This window comes from Sinohyriopsis cumingii, chromosome 17 (assembly GCF_028554795.1).
Source record: "Sinohyriopsis cumingii isolate HCF-2022 chromosome 17, ASM2855479v2, whole genome shotgun sequence".
In the NCBI taxonomy this organism is placed as follows: domain Eukaryota; kingdom Metazoa; phylum Mollusca; class Bivalvia; order Unionida; family Unionidae; genus Sinohyriopsis; species Sinohyriopsis cumingii.
In genome coordinates, this window is record NC_142977.1 from 91,662,349 (window position 1) to 91,687,123 (window position 24,775).

At 37.4% G+C, this 24,775-nt stretch overlaps 1 protein-coding gene across 1 annotated transcript; it reads left to right on the forward strand.

Annotated features, from left to right (window-relative positions):
* The first annotated feature begins 1,979 nt into the window (after positions 1-1,979).
* Positions 1,980-20,845, forward strand: LOC149779419 (uncharacterized). The gene is made up of 5 exons (XM_089938430.1): positions 1,980-2,093; positions 11,163-11,220; positions 12,830-12,917; positions 16,098-16,201; positions 20,778-20,845. Exons 1-5 carry the CDS (start codon positions 1,980-1,982, stop codon positions 20,843-20,845), a joined length of 432 nt encoding a protein of 143 aa, XP_089794556.1.
* Positions 20,846-24,775: the final 3,930 nt, after the last annotated feature.

The following is a 24,775-nucleotide window of genomic DNA, read 5'->3' on the forward strand; positions in this document are numbered from 1 at the left end:
CAGCTCCTCTTTTCTCATCATTAAGACCAGTGAGTGAGTCCGCCTGTGTCAGCAGTTTGATGACACCTCCATCAGCTCCTCTTTTCTCATCATTAAGACCGGTGAGTGAGTCTGCCTGAGTCAGCAGTTTGATGACACTTCCATCAGCTCCTCTTTTCTCATCATTAAGACCGGTGAGTGAGTCTGCCTGAGTCAGCAGTTTGATGACACTTCCATCAGCTCCTCTTTTCTCATTATTAAGACCGGTGAGTGAGTCTGCCTGAGTCAGCAGTTTGATGATACCTCCATCAGCTCCTCTTTTCTCATCATTAAGACCAGTGAGTGAGTCCGCCTGTGTCAGCTGTTTGATGATACCTCCATCAGCTCCTCTTTTCTCATCATTAAGACCAGTGAGTGAGTCCGCCTGTGTCAGCAGTTTGATGACACCTTCATCAGCTCCTCTTTTCTCATCATTAAGACCGGTGAGTGAGTCCGCCTGTGTCAGCAGTTTGATGACACCTCCATCAACTCCTCTTTTCTCATCATTAAGACCGGTGAGTGAGTCTGCCTGAGTCAGCAGTTTGATGACACTTCCATCAGCTTCTCTTTTCTCATTATTAAGACCGGTGAGTGAGTCTGCCTGAGTCAGCAGTTTGATGACACTTCCATCAGCTTCTCTTTTCTCATTATTAAGACCGGTGAGTGAGTCTGCCTGAGTCAGCAGTTTGATGATACCTCCATCAGCTCCTCTTTTCTCATCATTAAGACCAGTGAGTGAGTCCGCCTGTGTCAGCAGTTTGATGATACCTCCACCAGCTCCTCTTTTCTCATCATTAAGACCAGTGAGTGAGTCCGCCTGTGTCAGCAGTTTGATGACACCTCCATCAGCTCCTCTTTTCTCATCATTAAGACCGGTGAGTGAGTCTGCCTGAGTCAGCAGTTTGATGACACTTCCATCAGCTCCTCTTTTCTCATCATTAAGACCGGTGAGTGAGTCTGCCTGAGTCAGCAGTTTGATGACACTTCCATCAGCTCCTCTTTTCTCATTATTAAGACCGGTGAGTGAGTCTGCCTGAGTCAGCAGTTTGATGATACCTCCATCAGCTCCTCTTTTCTCATCATTAAGACCAGTGAGTGAGTCCGCCTGTGTCAGCTGTTTGATGATACCTCCATCAGCTCCTCTTTTCTCATCATTAAGACCAGTGAGTGAGTCCGCCTGTGTCAGCAGTTTGATGACACCTTCATCAGCTCCTCTTTTCTCATCATTAAGACCGGTGAGTGAGTCCGCCTGTGTCAGCAGTTTGATGACACCTCCATCAACTCCTCTTTTCTCATCATTAAGACCGGTGAGTGAGTCTGCCTGAGTCAGCAGTTTGATGACACTTCCATCAGCTTCTCTTTTCTCATTATTAAGACCGGTGAGTGAGTCTGCCTGAGTCAGCAGTTTGATGACACTTCCATCAGCTTCTCTTTTCTCATTATTAAGACCGGTGAGTGAGTCCGCCTGTGTCAGCAGTTTGATGATACCTCCATCAGCTCCTCTTTTCTCATCATTAAGACCAGTGAGTGAGTCCGCCTGTGTCAGCAGTTTGATGACACCTCCATCAGCTTCTCTTTTCTCATTATTAAGACCGGTGAGTGAGTCTGCCTGAGTCAGCAGTTTGATGACACTTCCATCAACTCCTCTTTTCTCATCATTAAGACCGGTGAGTGAGTCTGCCTGAGTCAGCAGTTTGATGACACTTCCATCAGCTTCTCTTTTCTCATTATTAAGACCGGTGAGTGAGTCTGCCTGAGTCAGCAGTTTGATGACACTTCCATCAGCCTGTGTCAGCAGTTTGATGACACCTCCATCAGCTCCTCTTTTCTCATCATTAAGACCAGTGAGTGAGTCCGCCTGTGTCAGCAGTTTGATGACACCTCCATCAGCTCCTCTTTTCTCATCCTGAAGACCGGTGAGTGAGTCAGACTGTGTCATTTCTTTAATGACCGGCATATACATGGCTGCATCGTATGCAGTTGTGAGGATAAATGCAAAATGTAGTATAAAGAATGTGATCTGCATTCTGATGGTAATCTGCAAAAAGAAACAAAAAGAAATGAACTATCATCAGGTACTTGAATATGTTACTCATATATCAACATTTCTCTATATTGCAGTAGAGCTCAAAAATAGGGACACATTTTGAAGATACCATATTCTTGGGAAGGGTAGAACGTACGTTGTCTACTTTCAAATTCAAATAAACATAGATAACTTATTTTCATAAACAGGTTAGTGTATGGTGTTACTTTACTATTAGAGGAATATGTACCGTACCCACAATTATAGCCTTACGTCAATAAAATGTATTCATGTATACTATTTTCGAACTATCTTCTATATCATTAAATCCTTTTATAATTTAAATAGTATAGCGTAATATTTTATTTTAAAATTTCTCTTCTTGTATTCAATATGAATTATGTTCATTTTCAAACCTTATCCGTGGAGTTTTAAATACAGACTTAAAATTATTTATATATTAGAGAAATCTAATCTTTCATTATATCTATGACGTAACCTCATCCCCCAAACCACGAAAGAGAACAATATCAAGGAAATAAAAGAATAATAAATAACATTTAAAAATGGTAATGGAGAATTCTCTTGTAAAGAATCATCGTGTTAAGTATAAATTATAAGTAATTCAAAAACATGCTTTAAATGTATAAATAAAAGAATGACGATATATTTAAAGAGCCAGTTCCAATAGGTAAAATCTAGATGTTATGATTATGTTCTTATGAAACATTCTCTCAATGAGATACAAAATGCTTTGGTTTGAAAACACTATCATTCATATCCCTTTCTCATTCTAGAATCCTAACTTTCCCAAATGGCTTTATTTGCTCAGGTTACAAAAGCCACTGTGAGAATTGGTTTCAACTGCAACATCTTTGAAAATAGGATGCCTTATATATATATATATATATATATATATATATATATATATATATATATATATATATATATATATATATATATATATAATAGAGCCATATTATTTTTCATTCCATTATCATCCATTTAAAACGCTGAGATTGACTTCCCTGCAAACGAGAATATGTGTGTGTGTGTGTAATTTGGATATTTAACGTAACAATTTTTCAGTCATATCACCTCGATGTCTGCAGTGTGGCAATTTATATTGATGCCTAGCACATACATGTAGCATCATGTCCCACTCACTCGCATTATCCTGACACTATGCCGACCAGTCCTAATGATGTACTGTTAGTTCATCTTTGGTATGACTCGGCCGGGGTTTAAACCCGCGACCTCCCGCGTCCGAGGCGGACGCTCTAACCTCTAGGCCACAGGAACGGTCATATATGTTTGCACAAGTATAACAAATAGTAAAGAAATCGAGGATCCACTTGCATTACCATCGCATTCTCACTCTGTCTCTCTGTTTAGTTATAATTCTCCAATGTTTGCATATTCTATTATTTTTACTGATTTCCATCTTTAACAGAGATAATATTTCTGTCTGAATTCGTATTTTGTGCTTTATGCTCGACTATCGATATTTCTTCAATGCCAGGACATTATATACGATTACAACTACTGATAGCACCGTGGCACCATGTTTTTATGTTTTCCTTTCAGGTATGGTATAGTATAAATTATTAGATGACAGTAGCCGTACGTTTCCCAGCATAAATGTTCTAAGTCTCAAGGCTGAAATATAAGAGATTTCATGCTTATTATTCAACGAACCCCTGTCACAAAAGGTCGCAATGTGGAATCTTGTTAGATTGTCAAGTATACTGAAGTAAGGCTGGTAATTATTCTTTCCCAGGCGCTACAGGTGTCATGAAGGGCGTTTGTGTCTCCACAGTGAGCTCTATGGCTAAGGGGGCTCTGGAAAAACGAAATGGGCTATTCCCATTCAGCCGTTAACAGAGATTATATAAACATTTACATCAACCCAATGATAGTACATTATTCGAACACGGAATATCAACGCAATGTAGTAAGATGGTAAAGCTGCCGAGGACCTATTACAAAAGGCGAAATATAATTTCACACGCCCACGGTTAAACGATTTAAGATGAAACAAAGTGGCCAGACAACTCTTTCAAGACTGGAATTGTAACATAATCAGATCACACGATGAAAGAACATGCTCCAAATAAAGAAGAAGTAGGAGTCATGTTTTCCAAAGATGCAACAAAAATTTGGAGGTTGTCGGCCCTACAAATGTTACTGCCATGTTTTACATCAGGATATAAAATATAACTTCAGTGCAATGAGATGCGCCAGCAACTGAGGCTAAACAAGAGTAAAACGCTCATTTTATAACACATTTGTAGCACACGATAGGTAAGAGGACTTCATTCTTTGATTACTAGATTTTAATTGAAAAGTTAGACAGGATAGCAAGTGTTTTGAAAGAGTAAAAGCGCTATACAGCTATGTGACAGAAACGATAATCAAGAGAATCTTAGCGAAATATGTGATTTCAATAACCTGGCCGTTGGAGGAAGTATCCTCCCGCACAAAGGTATGCATAAAGTTACATGAGTATGACTAGATCTAATGATCTAAATTCAAACTGACCATATCTATCAGAAAATTTAAATATCCTTACTTGATATTAGGGTGGAAAGAAGTACAATGGCCGCTTGTAACGATCAGCTACTGATAGGTAAAGATATGAATAAAATTAATTGGAAAGATAGAAAATGTGTTTAAACAGAAACTTGTGGAGAAACTATCGAAAGTAAGAAAAACACAACATATAATGTGGATCACACAGGACTCACTACCAAGAAATGAAAAGGTATATGTTCTAACCAACAAAGCAGATGCACGAAAACTTTATTCTTAGGCACACAAACTAGTAAGTATCAGGAGAGACAATATCATGTACACAGAAAAACTTGCCAAACGAATAGAAACGATGAAGGATAGATACACTATAAAAGAAAGCATGAGATTACAAGAAACGTTCGTGAATGTAGAAGGCTGTAGAAACGTCTGTGAAAGACAAAACTGGGAATAAAAGCACGAAGATTATCTCTTCGGCTGACAATTTCAAAGAACTATTAAACAGACCGAACTGACACAAGAGATCGACCCTGTCAATAAACTCTTAGACCTGACCATCGGCCGGTCTTTATGTTGGAAACTTACAAAGCCATAAAGAGCAAATGAATGTTACTGGGAATATAAGGCTTCAGTTTAGGTAGATTTTAATATCAACAAGAGTACACCGTAAGTTATCGGCATCAATTGTCATGTTTAGCTACCTTAGGAATATCATAGGCAACGACGTACATATAGAGAGAGGGAGGATTGGGAGATTTACAAACTAAGATTATGAGAGAAAACCCAGCATTCCGAGAACTAAAACAGTCATAAAATCATAGCGAAAAATCTCAAACTTTTGATGCAAAAGTGAAATCTATGCCTTTACATGGAACTGAAATATTGAGAACAGCAAATATAATAAATGAGAAAATCCAAGTTAAGTCAAAGAGTGTCTCAAAATAATTTTGAGAACACGGTGGTGTCAAACCATTAGTAAAGAAGTGTTATAAAGAGCAGACTAAAATAAAATGGACAAAAATGGATGAATAAAATATAATACCAAAAATACTATATTGGATTAGACTTGATTATCTATCTATCTATCTATCCATCTATCTATCTATCTATCTATCTATCTATCTATCTATCTATCTATCACAATGCAGGACATGAATTGGAACCATCAAAGCAAAACGAAAGTGGAAGGTCCACTAAAACCTAGAGTAGACGCTGAAGTAAACTTTATTGGATATGCCTGCAAATAAATGGAGCATGATTCTCAAAACTGTATACGATGGCGGTGAGTTGTCGATAATCTATGCTTTGCAGGGAGTTGAAGTATTTAGGGCACGTGAAGCAAAATCACCGAACCCAGATTCCAAACAAGACAGTAGTACGTAAGTTGTGTTTTCAACGTCACCACAAAAGCTTGTAAGACTTCCAAAAGTATACAATTATTCTGCATCTCAGCATGAATCACGGACAACCAATTCTATCTCTGGGTCATCTTTTGCTTTTAGGTTTTTCTTGTGTTATGGTATTACTTAGTGTAAGTGCTTGGAGGTGGCGGGGGTTAAGTTCTAACAAACTAAAAAACTTTCTAGGCCATCATAGTCATCTACTAATTTATAAAACCAGCTATTATGAAAATTATAAAACAAAACTAAAATCTAAAATTTGGTATTTATTTTATAGGACACTGCCATGGCAATTTATACTATCATATAATATTCACTCCTAAATCAAATTGCGCTTGAAAAGTTAATTGTATATAAGGAAAAGTGTTTCTACGTTCGACTAAGCCTACGCTAGCTGGGCTTCGCAACGCAACTAAAATATATGTTGTTATCATCATTATACATGCCATAAATAGCTGTCATTCACACAAGAAACACAAACTTATATTTGTTATATTAGTTACTACATATCCGAAGCATTTTATCGTGTTTGTCACAATGGATTGCTACTCTAAAGTTGTGAAAATGGTGTAAGAGGAAATATGCTAGTCTTGTTCTATGCCAATTAATCATTCAGACTGCAAATGATTCTTTTAAATGCAGATGCTTTCTTTCATGAAATACATTAGAGCAGGCGTCCCACAAGGATGCATCCTTGATCCCCTGCTTTTTAAAAATTTATATAAATGATTTGTAGCTGGTTTATCTAATATAACAAGACCATTTGTCTTACTCTTCAGCAAATATCAATACTTTAGAGCACCAATGACCAGAAATAGATGGAGAAAACAATGGCTTGTCTATAAATCCGTGAAAGCCATATGCCACATTATTAACAAAGTGCTTCAACGAATCACCTACCATGGAATGTGTTTAGGGAAACCGTTTCTAATCGACTGGAAAATATACAAAAAGAAGCAGCAAGAATTTAAGAGGACTTGCCAGAAGTGTTAACAATGAATTTTTTTTACTTAGATTTTGCTGCTGGCTTCCTGTAAAAGCAGCGTAGAAAAGTCCCCACATTAGTTACACTTTATAAGCTGGACAATCATATGACTAAATACCTTTAAAGCGAGTTATTCTACCAGCAGTTGGCCAACGTCGGGGCCAGATATATTATTAAGATAAAGTTTAGATACTGAAGTACCCGTGTGTCGTTCAGAGCGACAAAATAACTTTTTGTAACACTCAGTTGTCATAGTTCTCAATTTGTGAATTAGTATCGCCACAGTGGTTCAAAGTGTGTAAATCAATAACCTGCTACTCCATTTTACTGTGATTCACTCTCTAAATATATGGTCTATTGCATCAGACACGCGAGTCAATTTTAAGCATACATTATAAAATAGTTGTTACGAAAGTCATGTATAAAAGTTTTACTTTAACTACTGTTGACTAATTGTTCTATTCTTCAAATGTATCGTTTCATGTATGGCCACGAAACTGACAATAATGTTGCATTATGGAACTTTTTCAGTCTTCATTAGTGCTCCACAAACTTGTATCAGATCCCCTCGACATCATATATTATTTCAACGTATCAGACCCCAAACTCTCCATATCTGCTAGTAAAAGAAACCTCCGTACGATAAAAAGTACCCAAATAATGCATGACATCCAAGCAAACCTAACATTTCGTTTTTGCTTTGTAATTTCATGGTGTTTGTGTTTGTAATCTTGTCGTTTTGTGTTTTTATGTGTTAATCTAATATTGTAAAACGCTTAAAACTTCAAATGATTAGGCTCTGTACTAAGTTCACAATATTACTATTATTGTTATTATTAATTTTCTTTCTCTCTTACTGTACCGACAGAATATCTTCATAGAAAACTGGTTTAAAAAGATATTGCAGGTTCTCAAATTTCTACATGTATAGAAATTATCACATCTGGATCATACAGTATGAAACCTGTTTTCTTACTGAGGTGTGTTAAACAGGTAAAGATAATAAAGTTGCGTACCTGTCTCATGTTTAATAGTTTGACATTTGTATTAATTGCGATCATTTCCTTCATTTCTCTCACTCGCCTGATATTTCTTCGAATGTTAACCATTGTTCTTTCATCAAAGTGAGTCAACTTACCTCAAGTTACTGTACGTCTTGTCGGTGACTTTTGATATTCAGGATCTTTGTGGTTGTTTGTTGCGGTTTTTAAACATAGCTTATATAGTAAAGGGCTAATGTGACGTGATTTAAATTTTGGCTTTGTTTCCTTGAGAATAAAGTCGTCTGTTATCCTGACCGAAACTATCTTATGTCTTATCTGTCTGCAGCTAATTTGCAACCAATCTTCCTTGAGAATTAAGTCGTGTGTCATCCTGGTCAAGAATTGAGAACAGCGACTATTGGATGCCGGTCTTTTCGTATCTCTCTTAAACGTATTTCATATTTTATCACTCCGGGACTAATTTTCAACCTTTCTTCCTTCAGAAACGAAATAGTTACCTATACTCAATTTGGATGCGAATGATTCTAGAATGTACCTCACTTTATCGGATCAGTTACCTCGGTGTTTCCATTGGAAAGGAATTTAGCTCCCATTTCCTCGCTATGATATTGTCAACGATTAAAACCATCAAAAACTTCATTAATTTATTTATTTATCTATTCATTTAGCAAGTAGATGGGTTCTATATATCATGTCATCTTAAATCGGAATGCATATCATACATATTTTTATTTTAAAGAGTAGACGATGATGAGCTATGTTATTTTACCACTCAAAATTATTTCTAGTTGTACATAAAGATTTATTTCAATGGGGCAGTTTAACTAGTTCATGACGATATTCATCAAACTACAAAATCGTTTCGTTCATGCAAAGGTGTTATATGTTATATCTGTTCATATATTTTTGTGAGGGTCAACAAAAATGCAAACCTGAATAGAGTTGTTTGCGATAGCACGAAAGGTGATTGCATGAAAATTATTATACCGATTTGAACACTTTATCGCTTCTAATGTGGCAAAAGTGCTTGGGAAATTATATCTTTAAATTAAAGTGTCCGCCTTTCTGAAGCCAATGACACAACTAAGAAATGTGTTTCAATGCAAAACCGAGAGAACAGCAACACGAAGATCTATGTCAATCTTACATTCTTTTAACTCTGATTCAGAACATTTACCAGAAACTGTTCGTTTATGACCTGCATTTTCTATGCAATTTATTTGAAATCAATCATTGTGACAGACAAAAACAAATAACAGAAAAACACAATAAACACGAGAACCTTGATTTTGTTTCTTCCCATCCCTGGTTATAATTGCACCCGGTCTTTTACAGTAGGCTGTCCTGGTGACGACTAGGATGGTTTGGTATCTTACGGCACGCAACACATATAGGTTTTGTAGTGTCAAGATATTTGGTGCAACGTACTTTGCTCAAGGACACCACGGTAGCCCACCCAGGCTGATCCGATGGTAGGATTCGAAGCAGCATTATTTCGGTCGCGAGACCGGCATGATAGCCCCTGGGCCACATCTCTCTCTCTCTCTCTCTCTCTCTCTCTCTCTCACCTGGTGAAGAAGGTCATGAAATACTTGCAAGTGAGTTAACTGCATTTCGTTTCGCAGAACAACAATCAGATTCAAAAAGAAAGTGTCATGGTGACCATGCTTGGTTTGCTTTAGTAATTATTTTCGTTATAAATGATGCAGCTGGCTAGCGGTTCTCCGTTTGCCTGTGCGTCCATCTGTTGGTCCCTCGGTCGGTTCTCCTTTCAGCCTGAAATATTCATCTGCGTCGAGATCTAGGTAGGTAGTCAGAGAGATTAGGGGTAGAAGGGGATCACTACAACGAATGTTTCGGACGCAAGATGAAGTCACTGGAACATACGTATATATTCTCTCTCTCTCTGCACTAACTCGCTTCAGAAATCAGTGTAACTATAAGCAACAATGGAACTACATAATGACAAATGTAAGTAACCAGTTGAAACAAAAGTATTTTTAAAAATTGCTGCAGTTTTTTTTTATAGCTAATTCAAATCTTTGGATAGATAAGATCACACGAGGACAGAAATAAAGAAATAGTGAAACGATGAAGAAACTTAAATCACTGAAGAAAACAATAATGAAAATGAAAATTAATTTATACATATAAATAAAATAAAACAAATTACGCTTCTTATAAGGCTCTAACTGTTGATTACTATTTAGTGGTGTTTGGAAGCTGTCATGGACTTTACCTCCACACCATCTGTGTTTCACTATACCATATGTATATATTTTAGAGTGACATATGTCAAACTTGTTATTGATAAATGTTTTTATATGGCATTATCAGATCAACCACTGTTTTGAAAATTTATTAATTTTTGTGCCAAAAGGAGGCCTATAGTACCTGCCTTTTTATGTTCAAGATGAACGCTGTATAACATGAGAAATTCTAGGTTTTGTCCAGATGGATGAGGTCAAAGGTCCTACCGACTGCGTAATCAACAAGGCCTCCCTGTAATCACCTGGATAAAAGCCATGCAGACATTCATAAGATATCAATTGTAGTCGTGGATACTTTAGAAAGTATCATGTATATTCTATTACTGGTCCTAATTGCCGTTGTGAAGGGTCTTTCTGCATACAAGTCACCAGATTATGTACACGAGAAACCCACAGTGTTCCAGATTCCTCGAATTAAAGTGGAAGAGGTTTGCTTTACCTATCTATCACTTGTTTATTGTATTCTTTCCTAAATATTATACAGCATTAATAGTAGAATGCAATCTAACTATATCCCATAACTACTTTCAAAATGATATGTTACTTTAATTTCAGCATAAACTATTATTCGATCTACGTTATACATACAGAAACAACTGTTGCATATGTATACATGACAATTGTTACGTTTAGGCTCGTTTAAACAGTAACAAGGAAAACGTGAAAACAAGCTTTGTAAAATTTAACAAACAATTTCATTCCCTAAAAAAAAACAAGGTAAAAAAAGGAAAAGAACTTCTATGAACATCACGCCGCTGAGATATTTTCTGCATCTGAGCAACACTGAATGGAAGATACAGATCGATTATGTTGATTGCATGATCTAAATCAAATGACTGGAAAGGGCAGTATAGCCCAATAATGCGTGTGAGGTCATATGTCATCTAGTAATTCCTTTTTATTTTGTATTCTTTTATTTATTTTCAGAAAGATTCGTACATTTGCATGGCGGCCTCTCTGCAGAACATTTCAGATACATACTTAGGTAGCTACTTACTATCTGCTTACTATCTAGTATTTATGCATGTGCTTTTTCTATATTTTGTTGCCTAAAATGAAATCAGCTCTTGTACTGTTGCGTCACTTTATTTCAATTGGGGTAATTGACGAGTCCCCAGGCTCCGCCCTCCGCAGAATTTCATCCTGTACAAAATATTCACTCTTCTACACTTCTACAGTAGAGACGGGCAGGGCTGATATAGCTTCGCTGGAAACAGGTTTTAATTCGTAAGCCAGTTTCATAGCATAGTATTTGCTGTTGTCAGTCCAAAATTACCAAGCCAATATCATAGGCCGGTAACTAGAAATATATATCTCTAGATTAGTAAGGTGCGTATGGAGTACGTAGCAGTATCATACGAAGCTGGAAACTAGACTAATAGGCGCGGTGCGTTATGGGAAAATGTTTGGTGATTTCGCACTCTGAAGACAAAGAAGGATACTAGGTCAGACACCTTACACAGCTGATATCAAAAAGTAAAACATGCTAAGCTGTGCATCTGACGTTTTGCGAGCAATATACTTTCATTACCACTTCTAATCACATACATATGGTTCAGATCAGTAATGGTGAATTAAATGAAATGTGGTATGTACTATAATGCCTCTTTTTGACCCCAAAATTCAGACATTTTTCAAAAACGTTGTTGATCTGATAATATCATTGCAAAAATGTATTAACATTTGATAAACTGAAAATTGCAATTGGTTTTTAAAAACGATTAGATATGACGTCATAGGCATGCGCTTGTTTACTAACGTGTTCTAAAAACATGGAATGATGATTGAAGTATTAATATAGTGTATCTTTTCCTTACCACTGTCATTTTAACTATCACTTTTAATTCATTTTGTAGACTAAATTCTATCCTTGTATCAATTCGCATTCGGGAGCTTTGACGAACCAATTCAGAGCATAAAATAATAATGTGAAACATACACATACAAGCTGAGAAAGTAATGAAATCAACATTGAACAAATAAAAAATGCCATATGTGAAAATATATGGAAAAAAATAAAATTGAATTTAGTAGCTATCCAAGACGTCTTTATTGAAGAAAGGGATTATATTATAGAATTGTTAATGTTACTGTACTTGTAATAAAACGATATATATGAAATATTTTTACAGGGAAAACATACCTTTTAACGCATGATTGATCTTATTCAATAGAACCCTACACGGCAACATGTTATTTATATATAATAATTTGCCTGTAACGATTTTAAGGACTCGAGGTGGTGTGAATATAGAGTGCTTCGAATTCCTACTAAATCAATATATATATCGGTACCACATCGGGAAAAAACACAGGCATATTTTGTTGACGCGCGATTTTAGATAGACATGAAATTTGAACTGAATAAATCGTTGATGCATATCTTCTAAGTTCTACACAGTGACGAGAGCCATCGATAATTATCTTACTCCTTCACAAAGTTATATAGTATGTTGGTCAGTGATAGGTATTACTTTCTTTGCAACCTATTACCAGAGACATAACGTTTCATTTTATAGCTTCAGTGTGTACTTTGTAATATTGTTTCACCTTACTCGCATTATTGTATTTCATTTCTTCTTTCATATTGCTAGTTGGATTTGATGTTGATGTATTTCAAGATGTGGCACACCACGTCACCTTTGCGGCGTGTGAAGATGACGTTCCCACACAGAGAGTCTGGTTAGTAATGGCAGGATATAATTTTCATGATGAGAATTTCTATATTAAATAGCTTAAAATCAGGAAGGTCTTGCCCATTGCGGTTCAGACCATGCTTTTTTCCATTATTTATGTACCTTTAAATGATATCAAATACTGGTTGCACGACTCCTTGAACTATAGTTGCCGTTAAAGCAGATGATGTTGATCTATACTTGTGGTGAATGAAAAACACCTATAAAATAATAGTTACTCATTTTGAAGAAATCAACAAATATATTTTACAGTAACACTCGTAGCCTAAATAAACAAGTGTTATGTTAACTCAAAATGCAAACGGCATAGGCGATTTTCGCAAAAGAAATTGTCACTTATTTATGAATGAGTAGATATTCAAGTGAAAGCACAGTTAAACATAAACTTTGTGTTAGTGGCGTCAAATTGCACGATGAGCCTTGGGATACTACACGTATAAATTTATGAAGATTTGGATCTTAGATGTGGTGAAGTAACGTCACCCTTCAAGGAGTAAATACAAATTATAACATCTACAACAATAAATAAGGAAAGTTGTAGAGTTTCATTGCAAGACGTTATGTGGCACTACTTATATAAGCTGCTCCAGATATTCTCACAGGCCCAAGATTCACTAACTAGACACAATGTTTTGAAAATGACACAAATGTTTAGAAAACAGTCAGCTTGGTTTATTTCCATATATATTTTATTGGAACGTTTTGATCAACCCATGCGTGTGTCTGCGTGTGTACGTAACTGTCAGTCACAATTGTACATGCATTTTTATTTTACTCCTATTTTGCAATGATTAAACATAGAATAATAAGTGTTGCATTGGCTTTACTCTTTACTAAACGTATTCGCCCTAGGTTTCGGATGACATTTTTTAGAAAGCACAACCGGTCGAATATGCATGAGGATGTAATAGGGATTTTGAATGCAAGAGTGCTAATTTTCGAGCCAGTGGAATTAAGTGATAATTTCGCATGGGTGAATGTTTTTCACTCAATATTTATGGCATACATTGCGTTCGTACAGGATATTTAATTTAGTTTTAAATATTTATTTCATAAGTTTGTAACTGTAAGTTTGTACAAGAGGTACAATATTGAAGGTAAAGGATTGGAAGTTAAGCCAATGACGCATAATGTTCTTCTGCCTTTACGATACAAAAATTGTAAATATAAATGAATATGTGCCGGCTGAGAATAAGTTTAAATGAAAAAAATTCTTATCTTACAATTTTCGTACCTGATATTTTTAAGACAAGAGGGCATATAAATACATGAATGCATCGGAAAAGCAATTATCATGTATGATGTGAAAGGTTTGCAGATATCGCCAATCGTTTCGAGAAACTGCTTAAAAGCTTCATTTCAGAAATTGACTCACTCGAATCCAATATACATGAAGTAGAAAAACCGGTCAAAAATATTGAAACAAGACTGGAGATCTTCATTGACTATTTAGCAACTCTTAATAAACAAAGTGTGCCATCATTAGACCACAACAAATGATGGAGATTCATCATCAGGAGCGGGAAGGGGAGGGTCTGCATAAGGGAAGAAGTATAGAAGACAGAGATCAAAATCACTGTATTTACGGCTGATGCATTGTAAATTTCAAAACAAAAATGTTTGGATATGTGATTTTCGAGGCAGCTTCTTTAATTAACTCGACAAAACTCAATCGGACTTTGTGCGGTTTGTGAGGATGGTTCATTGGGATCTGGTGACGATGATTGGCACAAATTTGCGAAGATTTCAGACTCAAAGCGTTGTTTCCCGAAGTTCCCAAGGTAGTAGGTGAGAAAATATCAAAATTAATAGAAGAATGTTCTTTTATTTTGCTTGAAGCCATTTCAAGTATGAAACATGCTACATTTACTGGAAACAAACTTTGTTATTTCATACACATTGATTTTATAAATACCATCCGAGACCAATAGTCCTTTTTGCAGGAAAATAATTTCATCAACCGCCTTATGATAACAAATTATCATTTAAAGATCATTAAATCATACTACCTCTGCGTCTCTTTTCTCAAGGTTGGTAAATAGCTTCGTCCAATAATATATGTTCTAAGCGTAAGCTCAGAAAGCTCCGAGTCGTACTTAGTCTAGAATTTGCGATTGTTGTTACTATGTTGTAAACCCTTAACAAGTACGATGAATACGAAATATGTCGGTGCTAAATCAATTGAAGCTAATGTTCACACTTTGGTCATTGCACGAATTCTATAGAATAATAACATTATTACAATGCCTTTGGAAAGGTGCCATCCTGGAAAATTATATAGCCTTAGAAGCTGTGAAATGTAAACGTTCAGCTTCTATTATAGGCATGTATAAAAGTTTAAAAACTGTTATTCTCACCTTCTTGATAAAATAGCAAAAAAGTTTTAGAAGTTACAAGGAAAAACGGCCATATTTCTTTAATTATATTTGAAATATAACTGCAGCAAACTGGGAAATATTTTATAAGCCAATCCCACTTCAAATTAGAATGTATACGACTTGAAGGTCATTTCAGTATCGTCATGGTCATGACTATAAATGCTTTTATATTGAAACGCATAAGAACCATATGACACTTTATTACACTCAAGAGTGATACATACTATTTTATCTGAATGTTTTAATATGATATTAATTCAACGCATTACTGATATACCATTAAATCCTAAAGAGTATTTTGCAAGTTATATCGTAATCTAAACCATATGCATATTTGGTTTCAGCATCTCATAGAAAAATATATTTTGCAAATTCCAGAGAAAAAAAGTCAACTTTAGTATCGGATCAAAACTTCATTGCATTTAGGAAATTAGGTCAAGACGTCTACGTCTTTCTTGCACTGCAGCAGAAAACAAGTAAAGATAAATGGATTTGAAGTATGGCCAGACTTGGATCCGTTAGTAAAATGCTGCATGTGAGGACTGTTTTGCGTGTGGTTTGTGCATAAATTATTTGTGAGAGTATGCTATTCTATATACGTTCTAACCTAAAATACCTAACATACATGCTTTTAATATTTTAACTGTCAAATATTATGGTTTCATTTTGTAAGTAAAAATGTTAAGAAATAATAACGATTGAATGTTTACATGAAAAAATCGTTACTTCTTAAGATGATGTGATACGTTTCTGATAACAATTATTAACATTATTAATTTTCACAAAAGGGATTGCAAGAAGGAACAAGGGCATCTTTGTCACGGAAAGAGTATCCCATTTGGAGATTTTGATAGATGGTCTCAACATCATGGAAGAATAAATTTCCCTGAAGGTATGTACACGCGTATGTCTTTGAAAAATATAGTCTGAACATATCTCATTTCATCATTTTAGATCTGAATTAAACCCTGATAAGAGGGAATTCCATTTATTTAGTCATGCGATTATGTATTCATTCATTGAACACTAGACACAATGCCTGTTAATTTGAAAAACTCGAACATTCATTGTCAATGTAGAACCTCGTTGTTAAAAAAGACGTATAAACCAACACCTATTTACTCACGGAACGGTGTGCCATACTGTAAAAAAGTACCCTATCAAGCCATACGTAAAATAAATATTACGTAGACCACATAGGCAATGTATATTGTCCCATATAATGCCATGTATACAACAGAATTTAGGTGGATCCAAACAGGCGCTGTTTAACATCCCATACAAAGCTGTGTATAAAAGTCTGCCTTAGTAACTGTAGCTCTTTTTCACTTTATTTTTATACCATACAAGGAATTCAACGTTGTGGAGGATGTCCATGAAGTGATTTCTTTATAGCAAGTGCTTTTCAGTACACATACACCTCTCAAGGGTTGTCATCGCCGGGGGCGGATGTGGGAGATAAGCACCCACTTCCCTTGGAAATCTCCCAATGGCTTGCGTCTGATAGAGCCTCTGAAAACCAAATCCAGCTCCAGGCCTTCACGAGTGGCGGAACCTGTTTAAACTGACTGGAGAAGGGATGACAGGCGAGCTTCTGGCGCCTCAAAACCAGATGCTTCGGGCAGATGGGGCTCGTTAACCTTGTGTGGTCGCCCATCTAGGAGAAGGTAAACTCCGATTTCAAACCTTCGCTGCCTTGCGACTATACCCTCTGGTGGGAAAGGCTAAGGGAGTAAAACCCAACAGAAAATCCGGAGACGGAGTCCCTAAGGCGACTTGGCATTGATTTCAGTGTCATCTCGGCAACTCCTGCGGCGCAGCTGGTGCTATGACGTATCGGCTTGTTCTTTCCTTTGGATCCATCAGCTGCGTGGAGAGGGGGGATCAACTGCATGGGCAACAGCTGATTCTCCATATCACCCTGCCCACGCTTGCGCCCTGGAGAGGACACTCCAACTTCGCTCCATAGCATCGACACAACACGGGAAGCAGCAGTTTACCGGTTATAAATCACCGCTCGATTGGCGTAGCGCCAGACGCCAGGGGATGCTTGTGACGGTGGTAGAGACCAACACGTTTCACTGGACAGCTACCGCCCGCCTCAAACTGGGCAGCCCCCAGCCAATAAGGTGCCGGTCCGCCACAGTTCACCTGCCTTGCTGGGTGCGTAAGGCTTAAGGTACGCGAGTTCCTGACAAGCGGACTCCAAGTACAGCACCAAGAAATAACAAAATAAAAATTAAAAAGAAGACTTCAATCCTCAGGCTAGGTACCTGGAATGTCCGGACCATGCTGACTGGGCTTTCAGATGATCTCCAGACACTCAGTGATGTTCGTAAGACTTCAGTCATCAATGACGAACTTGCAAGGCTCCAGGTCGACATCGCCTCACTGCAGGAGACACGACTACCAGATTCTGGGTCCCTCAGAGAAAAGAACTACACATTCTTCTGGCAAGGAAAGAGTGCAGATGAAGCCAGAGAGTTTGGTGTTGGATTCGCTGTCAGGAACACTCTGCTGGGGATGATAGAACCCTGCCAACAAGGAAATGGAAGACTGCTATCCCTCCGCCTCCACACCTCAAACGGGCCTGTCAACCTGATCAGCGTTTACGCTCCCACACTAAGATCCTCCACAGATACCAACAATGAGTTTTATGATGAGTTAAACTCGCTCATCAACAAAATTCCCAAGGAGGAGAACTTGATTTTAATGGGCGACTTCAATGCTAGGGTGGGTGCCAATCATGACTCTTGGCCCTCCTGTCTTAGCAAGTTTGGCGTTGGGAAGATGAATGAGAATGGGCAGCACCTTCTAGAGATGTGCTTGTACCATGAACTCAGCATCACCAATTCATTCTTTCAGACAAAGCCACAGCACAAAGTGTCTTGGAGGCATCCCCGGTCTAAAAACTGGCACCAGCTGGACTTGATCATTACAAGACGGTCAGCCATGAAGGGTGTGCTTCTTACCCGTACCTTCCACAGTGCTGACTGCGACACAGACCACTCGCTGGTGTGCTGCAAAATGAAGCTTCAGCCAAAGAAGATCCACCTTTCTAGGCAAGAGGGTCAACCACACATTGATGTGAGCAAGACATCATAACCAGACAAGGCTGAGGAATTCACCTATGCTCTTTCCTAGACGTTTGACTCAGAACCCCTCAACGGCTGTGCCAAAGAAAGATGGGATCACATCAGAGAGACTGTATACAACACAGCCACACGGATCTTTGGTAAGAAGCAATCAAAGAACAATGACTGGTTTGAGGCTAACTCAAGGGCAAGCAGATGGAGCGTTGGATGGAATACTACTCCGAACTGTACTCCAAAGAGAACCACGTGACCAATGATGCCCTCAACGCCATTGAAAACCTCCCTCTCATGGCCGAACTGGATGAGAAACCTACTTTAGACGAACTAAAGAAGGCCTTAGAGAAACTGTCCCTAGGTAAAGCCCCAGGGAAGGATGGCATCACAGCAGAACTCATCAAGTGTGGATGTAGCGTGCTGCTCACACACCTGCACGACCTCCTCTGCCAGTGCCGGGACGAGGGTGCAGTGCCTCAGGACATGAGAGATGCTAACATCATAACCCTGTACAAGAACAAGGGCGACAGAAGCGACTGCAACAATTACAGGGGCATATCACTTCTTAGCATCGTGGGGAAAGTGTTCGCACGCGTCATCCTGAACAGACTGCAGACGCTTGCTGACAGAGTTTACCCAGAGTCGCAGTGCGAGTTCCGCGCAGAGAGGTCCACAATCGGCATGATCTTCTCTGTCAGGCAACTGCAGGAAAAATGCAGAGAACAACACATACCCCTCTTCCTGACCTTTATAGACCTCACCAAGGCATTCGATCTGGTCAGCAGAGACAGACTCTTCACAATCCTGGCGAAAATTGGTTGCCCTCCAAAGCTGCTAAGCATGATCCAGTCCTTCCACGATGACATGAAAGGCACGGTACAGTACGATGACTCAACATCCGACCCCTTTGACATCCGCAGTGGAGTTAAACAGGGCTGTGTCCTTGCCCCCACGCTCTTCGGCATCTTCTTCGCAGTCCTGCCCAAGCACGTCTTTGGGACGTCCACAGAAGGGATTTACCTGCACACACGATCAGACGGCAGACTGTTCAACCTGGCACGACTGAAGGCAAAGAGCAAAGTGCGTGTAGTAACCATCAGGGACATGCTCTTCGAAGACGATGCTGCTCTAGCCATCCACACAGAAGCTGAGCTTTAGCGCCTGATGGCCCGCTTTGCTAAAACATACGATGAGCTTGGGTTAACCATAAGCCTAAAGAAAACAAACGTGATGGTTCAGTACGCGGATCCCCCAAGCATCATCATCAACAACTACGAACTTGAGGTGGTGAGTCACTTCTTGTACCTCGGCTCTACCATCACCAACAACCTCTCGCACGATGCTGAGCTCAACAAGCTGATCGGAAAGGCATCAACAACTCTCTCCAGGTTGTCGCAGAGAGTGTGGAACAACAGCATGTTGACCATGAACACTAAGATCACCGTGTACCGTGCATGCGTGCTAAGCACTCTCATGTATGCCAGTGAAACCTGGACTCCGTACGCCTCACAAGAGAAAAGACTGAGCGCCTTTCACATGCGATGCCTCCGACTCATACTCGGGATCACCTGGAGCGATCGAGTAACAAACAACGAGGTGCTCGAGTGTGCCAAGTTTCCCAGCATGATCACACTCCTCCGCCAACGTCGCATGAGATGGCTGGGCCATGTACGTCGGATGGTTGACGGACGGATCCCCAAAGACATTCTTTATTCGGAACTCGCCTCTGGCAAAAGGTCGATTGGACGGCCACATCTCCGCTTCAAGGATGTCTGTAAACATGACATGAAAGCCCTTGATATCGATGTCAACACCTGGGAAGAGCTCGCTCTAGACAGATCAAGCTGGCGACATGCTCTGATCACTGGTCTGAAAGCCAGACAGGACAAGCAACGCTTGCTAGCTGATGAAAGACGATCGCAGAGGAAGAAGAAGCAGCTCCAACCAACACCCGACACAACCTTCAAGTGCAGCAAGTGCAGCAGGGACTGTCACTCCCGCATTAGACTACTTAGCCACAACCACCAACCGGGACATCTCTCATGGGCGCAGTTCCATCGTCTCTCGAGACTAACGGATGCCAACAACAAGATGTGCCACAATCCACACAAAATTGTTCATCTATACTACCCTTAAAAACAAATTTAGCAAACGCATAATTTCTGATCCAAGAACGTTATTTAGCATTTGGTAATAGTCAGGTGTCTGTACTCTTAAAGCCAGTTAAAACTCAACTGCAGGTCGCTGAATTATGATTGATTTAGATGTAAACGTATCGCCAATCCCTCCAGCTGTTGTGAATTTCTAATAGAATGCGACCATCAATTTCATGGTTTAATGAAGTTTATTTAATAAAGCAAGAAATGACTATTATTGCAGATTATCATCAGGAGCAAACATACCGCTACAAAAAGAAATGCAGGCATTTATTAACACAGAAAGATTAACAAACAAATGATTAAGTTTTGTTCTATTTCACTTCAGTTGAAATATTGCTAACCGAACCACATCAAAACACAAGCCATCTGCTCTTATCCTTCTTTCGTTTTTCTCATATCATTGTATACTTTTACGTCACCTGTCTTTACTTTTTGCTAAACTTGTACCTGCATGGTAGTTACTTAATTGACTATGTTTGTAATGGAGAGGAACTTAAAAGTTGAACAATTCGTTTACAATCTGATTGTCTTGTATCCATGTTTGTGATTATATTTGCAATGACATATGTTTAAAAAAAATGCAGATAGATTGTTTGAAAAAGTCCAGCATTATAACATACATGTTGTAAGACCGTTAGAGCTGACAAAATAAACTGTGTCATGTAAAACCAGGCATTAGCACAATTATTTATTAGCTTCCCATATCTCAATATTTTGTATTCAGTAAATAAGTGGCAAATTCTCTTTGGTAATATATTTTGAGGTTCTCAAAATAGTTTCTTCCAAATAAAATAATCTAAAGTATGAAGTTGAAGAAAATAGAGAAGTTATAATGAATAAGGTATGTTCATGACTATAACTGTAATAATACATTTTGTTTTAATTTCAGATGTTTCCGTGCCTCTTGGAAAAGCTAACAAATTGAATTCTCTCATTGTGCAGATACATTTCAAAGATGAAATACTAGGTAGATACTACCAGTATTGTTATAAGTGTGAATAATAACCATTACATTATTTTTACTATTTTGAACATATAAATACTTTATACATTTCCAAAACAGAGAGAATATAATGCAAAACACACTATACTGTATTACGTCTTACAATTAAAATACTCCGGAATGAATACTGAACAAAATCGAAATAAAGCACTGTGATTTACGACACACGATAATTATTTTAGTAAAATATCTTAATTAGTAGAATGTATATTTTAGTTATTGCTTTAAATTTATGCATTGCTTAATTGTTAGAACTTCAAACAATTAGACATTATTGCTCTGGTACCTCTCAGCTACTAGGGATAGTTGTGATTTATTGAAATAAACGAGTATTTTGTTTTGCTTTTAAAGATCCCAGTACCATGCAATCTAACCCGGTCAATTTGACGCTGTATACTACATATGAAGGGTAACAATTTTTTCATTTTGTAACTAGGGATACAATTATTCCATGAATTTTCTACGATCAGATAGGCCTATTGTTTCCTGAAAATAGTGCATCAAATTAGATGCAAAACGGAAACATAAATGGCAATCTGAACGTTTAACGATAAGAAATAAATCATGCAGGTGTATTTCGGTTTCTTCGTATTTTTCCTTCAGGAGAAGAGTTTAACATATATATGTATTTATTTAGGATCTAACAGTCAGGATGAATCTTAACTTCGAGACTGAGTAAATAGTTACTTTAAAGAGACTTCAGTGTATTCACATGACAGAGATGCAAACTGATGAAAACTGAAAAATTCAGATTTCAATTTCCCATCCCTTTGAGAAAAATGTGTTGCATTATGATCGATTTCACTTTGCCATCTTATAACCTTTTAAAATTATAATATATTGAACGTTTATGCACCTGCCAAATATTTTATTTAAAGGTAGATTAATTAACTAGATATTACCAGAAATAGTGATAACATCGCATCGGATAGGCCTATTGTTTCCTGAAAAAGTACTTAAAATTAGATGATGAGAACAAGGACAATTTGAAAACATTTTGAAATGTTTAAACCAGACACAAAGAGACGTAATATAATCTCACCATCGTTTATTTCATCTAAAGATAGATTGATGAACCAATTGTAAATATGAACATAGATTTTATAGCAGTACTTTACCATATCCCATTTGTCACGTGAATAAAGTATTAGATTATTTTCCTATTGCAATGTATGCAAATTTGTTGGTTTTTGTGGTAGTTATACATAATACTGACCTGTTTTAGGCGGCCATTTACAAATCTTTCATTATAATGTTTTATTTATCGAAAAAGACATTCTAGGCGAGTCATGTCAACATCATCGATAAGAAGGTTATGTTTGATGTTACAGTGTAAATATCGATTGTTTTTAAGACTTATAATTTTGACGTTAATCAAAAGTTACCTTTCATCAATAAAAGTTACAACGTAAAACACCATTAAGGTTAAGTATTACGAAAAGTAATTTGTTTCGTTTTTCTCACGGTGAATGCTTTTGACACATGGTTGATGCCATCAGTTTTCATAGCTGACATATTGCATGATCTGTGACGATGCCGTTGGTGCAAATCGGAGCTACGTATGCATAAACCTGTCTTGAATAGAACACTTCCTGATAAAATTTCTTTCTCGTACCTTTTAGACATATAAGTTCTATATCATTTGTAATATTAAAACTGTAATCACCATCTCCTCTGAAGTATAAATTTGAAGTTAGATAAAAACCAACGGTAAGAAATGCTGGCTCTACCGCAAAAGCATATTTAGAGGAACAATTCAGTACTAAGATCGGTTCTGCGCTAGAGGTCTGTGCTGATAATGGACCGAAAGTGTTTCCAAGTAAAAGATTCGTGTCCCTACAATTTAGATTGGGGCATTCAATTCTTTTCAGTACCCGTATTCTATGTGTGTGCTTGTGTGTGTGTGTGTGTGTCTTGTTAACCCATTTTTACTTTGTGATTTCAGACGCAAAAACTCGTTTCAAGACATAACATTGTTTTCTACCGGGTACATTCCCCCGAAAGACAAAGGTAATGATACAAAAACACCATGACATTATTTTTTAATTTTTTGAAATTACGTTTTAGCGTGGAATCTGCTTCAAAAATTAAAATCTAACTGCAGTAAGGTGTTTTTCCTGGGCAATAAGATGTCTTCAAGTACCAAAAACACACTTTTCAAAGACATCTTTTATAGGCATATACCATACAATAGAATCTGTAAAACAATTTCTTTTTCTTTCAGGCAGTTTACAAAACATAAATCTGAATTCTCTAATGTTTCATTCGCAAAATAGAGAAACAGTAATATTATCATGTAAAATTGAACACAAATCGGATTTTTTCTTATGCAGAATTTACGGCCAGCTTCAAATACTTTTGTTGATTCCTTTCAACCTTTTGCCTTCTTACTCTGAACTTACAAGAAAGATTAATTTTAAAATGTCACACTACTACTACAACTACTACTACATCAATAATAATAATAATAGTAATAATAATAATAATAATAATAATAATAATAAAAATAATAATAACAGAATGATGATGATTAACTTGGTATTCGTAGTTATTAAACAAAAGGACAACAACCCTTCCTTCCCAAGGTGTTCAAAAACATATGCAATACAACCTGAAGGCTTATTGCGCTCGGCGATCGCAGCTTATTTGAAGGCAAGTAACTAATTTTATTCTGTTATGCTGAATGCAAATCGTTTAGACTAAAATATTGCAATCCCTTGTTTTACTTGTTTGAAGGATTCAAGGCCGATGTGGCATGCATTTGGTCTAGGCCACCTGCGTACCTGTATGAGTATTCTATTCACACCCACTTTAAAGGTATATTTATTTTATATTTTATAATATTCAATCGATCTTTTTCGATATTTCTCACCATGGTAACATGTGTATTGTTAGCGGTTATTTTCATGCCACGGAATGCTCAAACTTGTACTTGAATTACCATAGTGTAAATGGTTGCGACAACGTTTCCATCTTCTATAGAACTGACTCAGATAGCTGGATCGACAAAGGACATATATCTTTGTGCAAAACAATTAAAATTTGGGATTATCATTGTGCAATAAAAATGGAAGAAGGTGTAATCGTTCTGTAGATATAGGATGTGTGGAAATTATTTCCAGAGTTATTATAAATGTCAGCATTTGATTTCTTCAAGGTAAATATTATTTACCTATAATTTGCATTACAAACTGGTGTCAGTGAATGCTTTCATG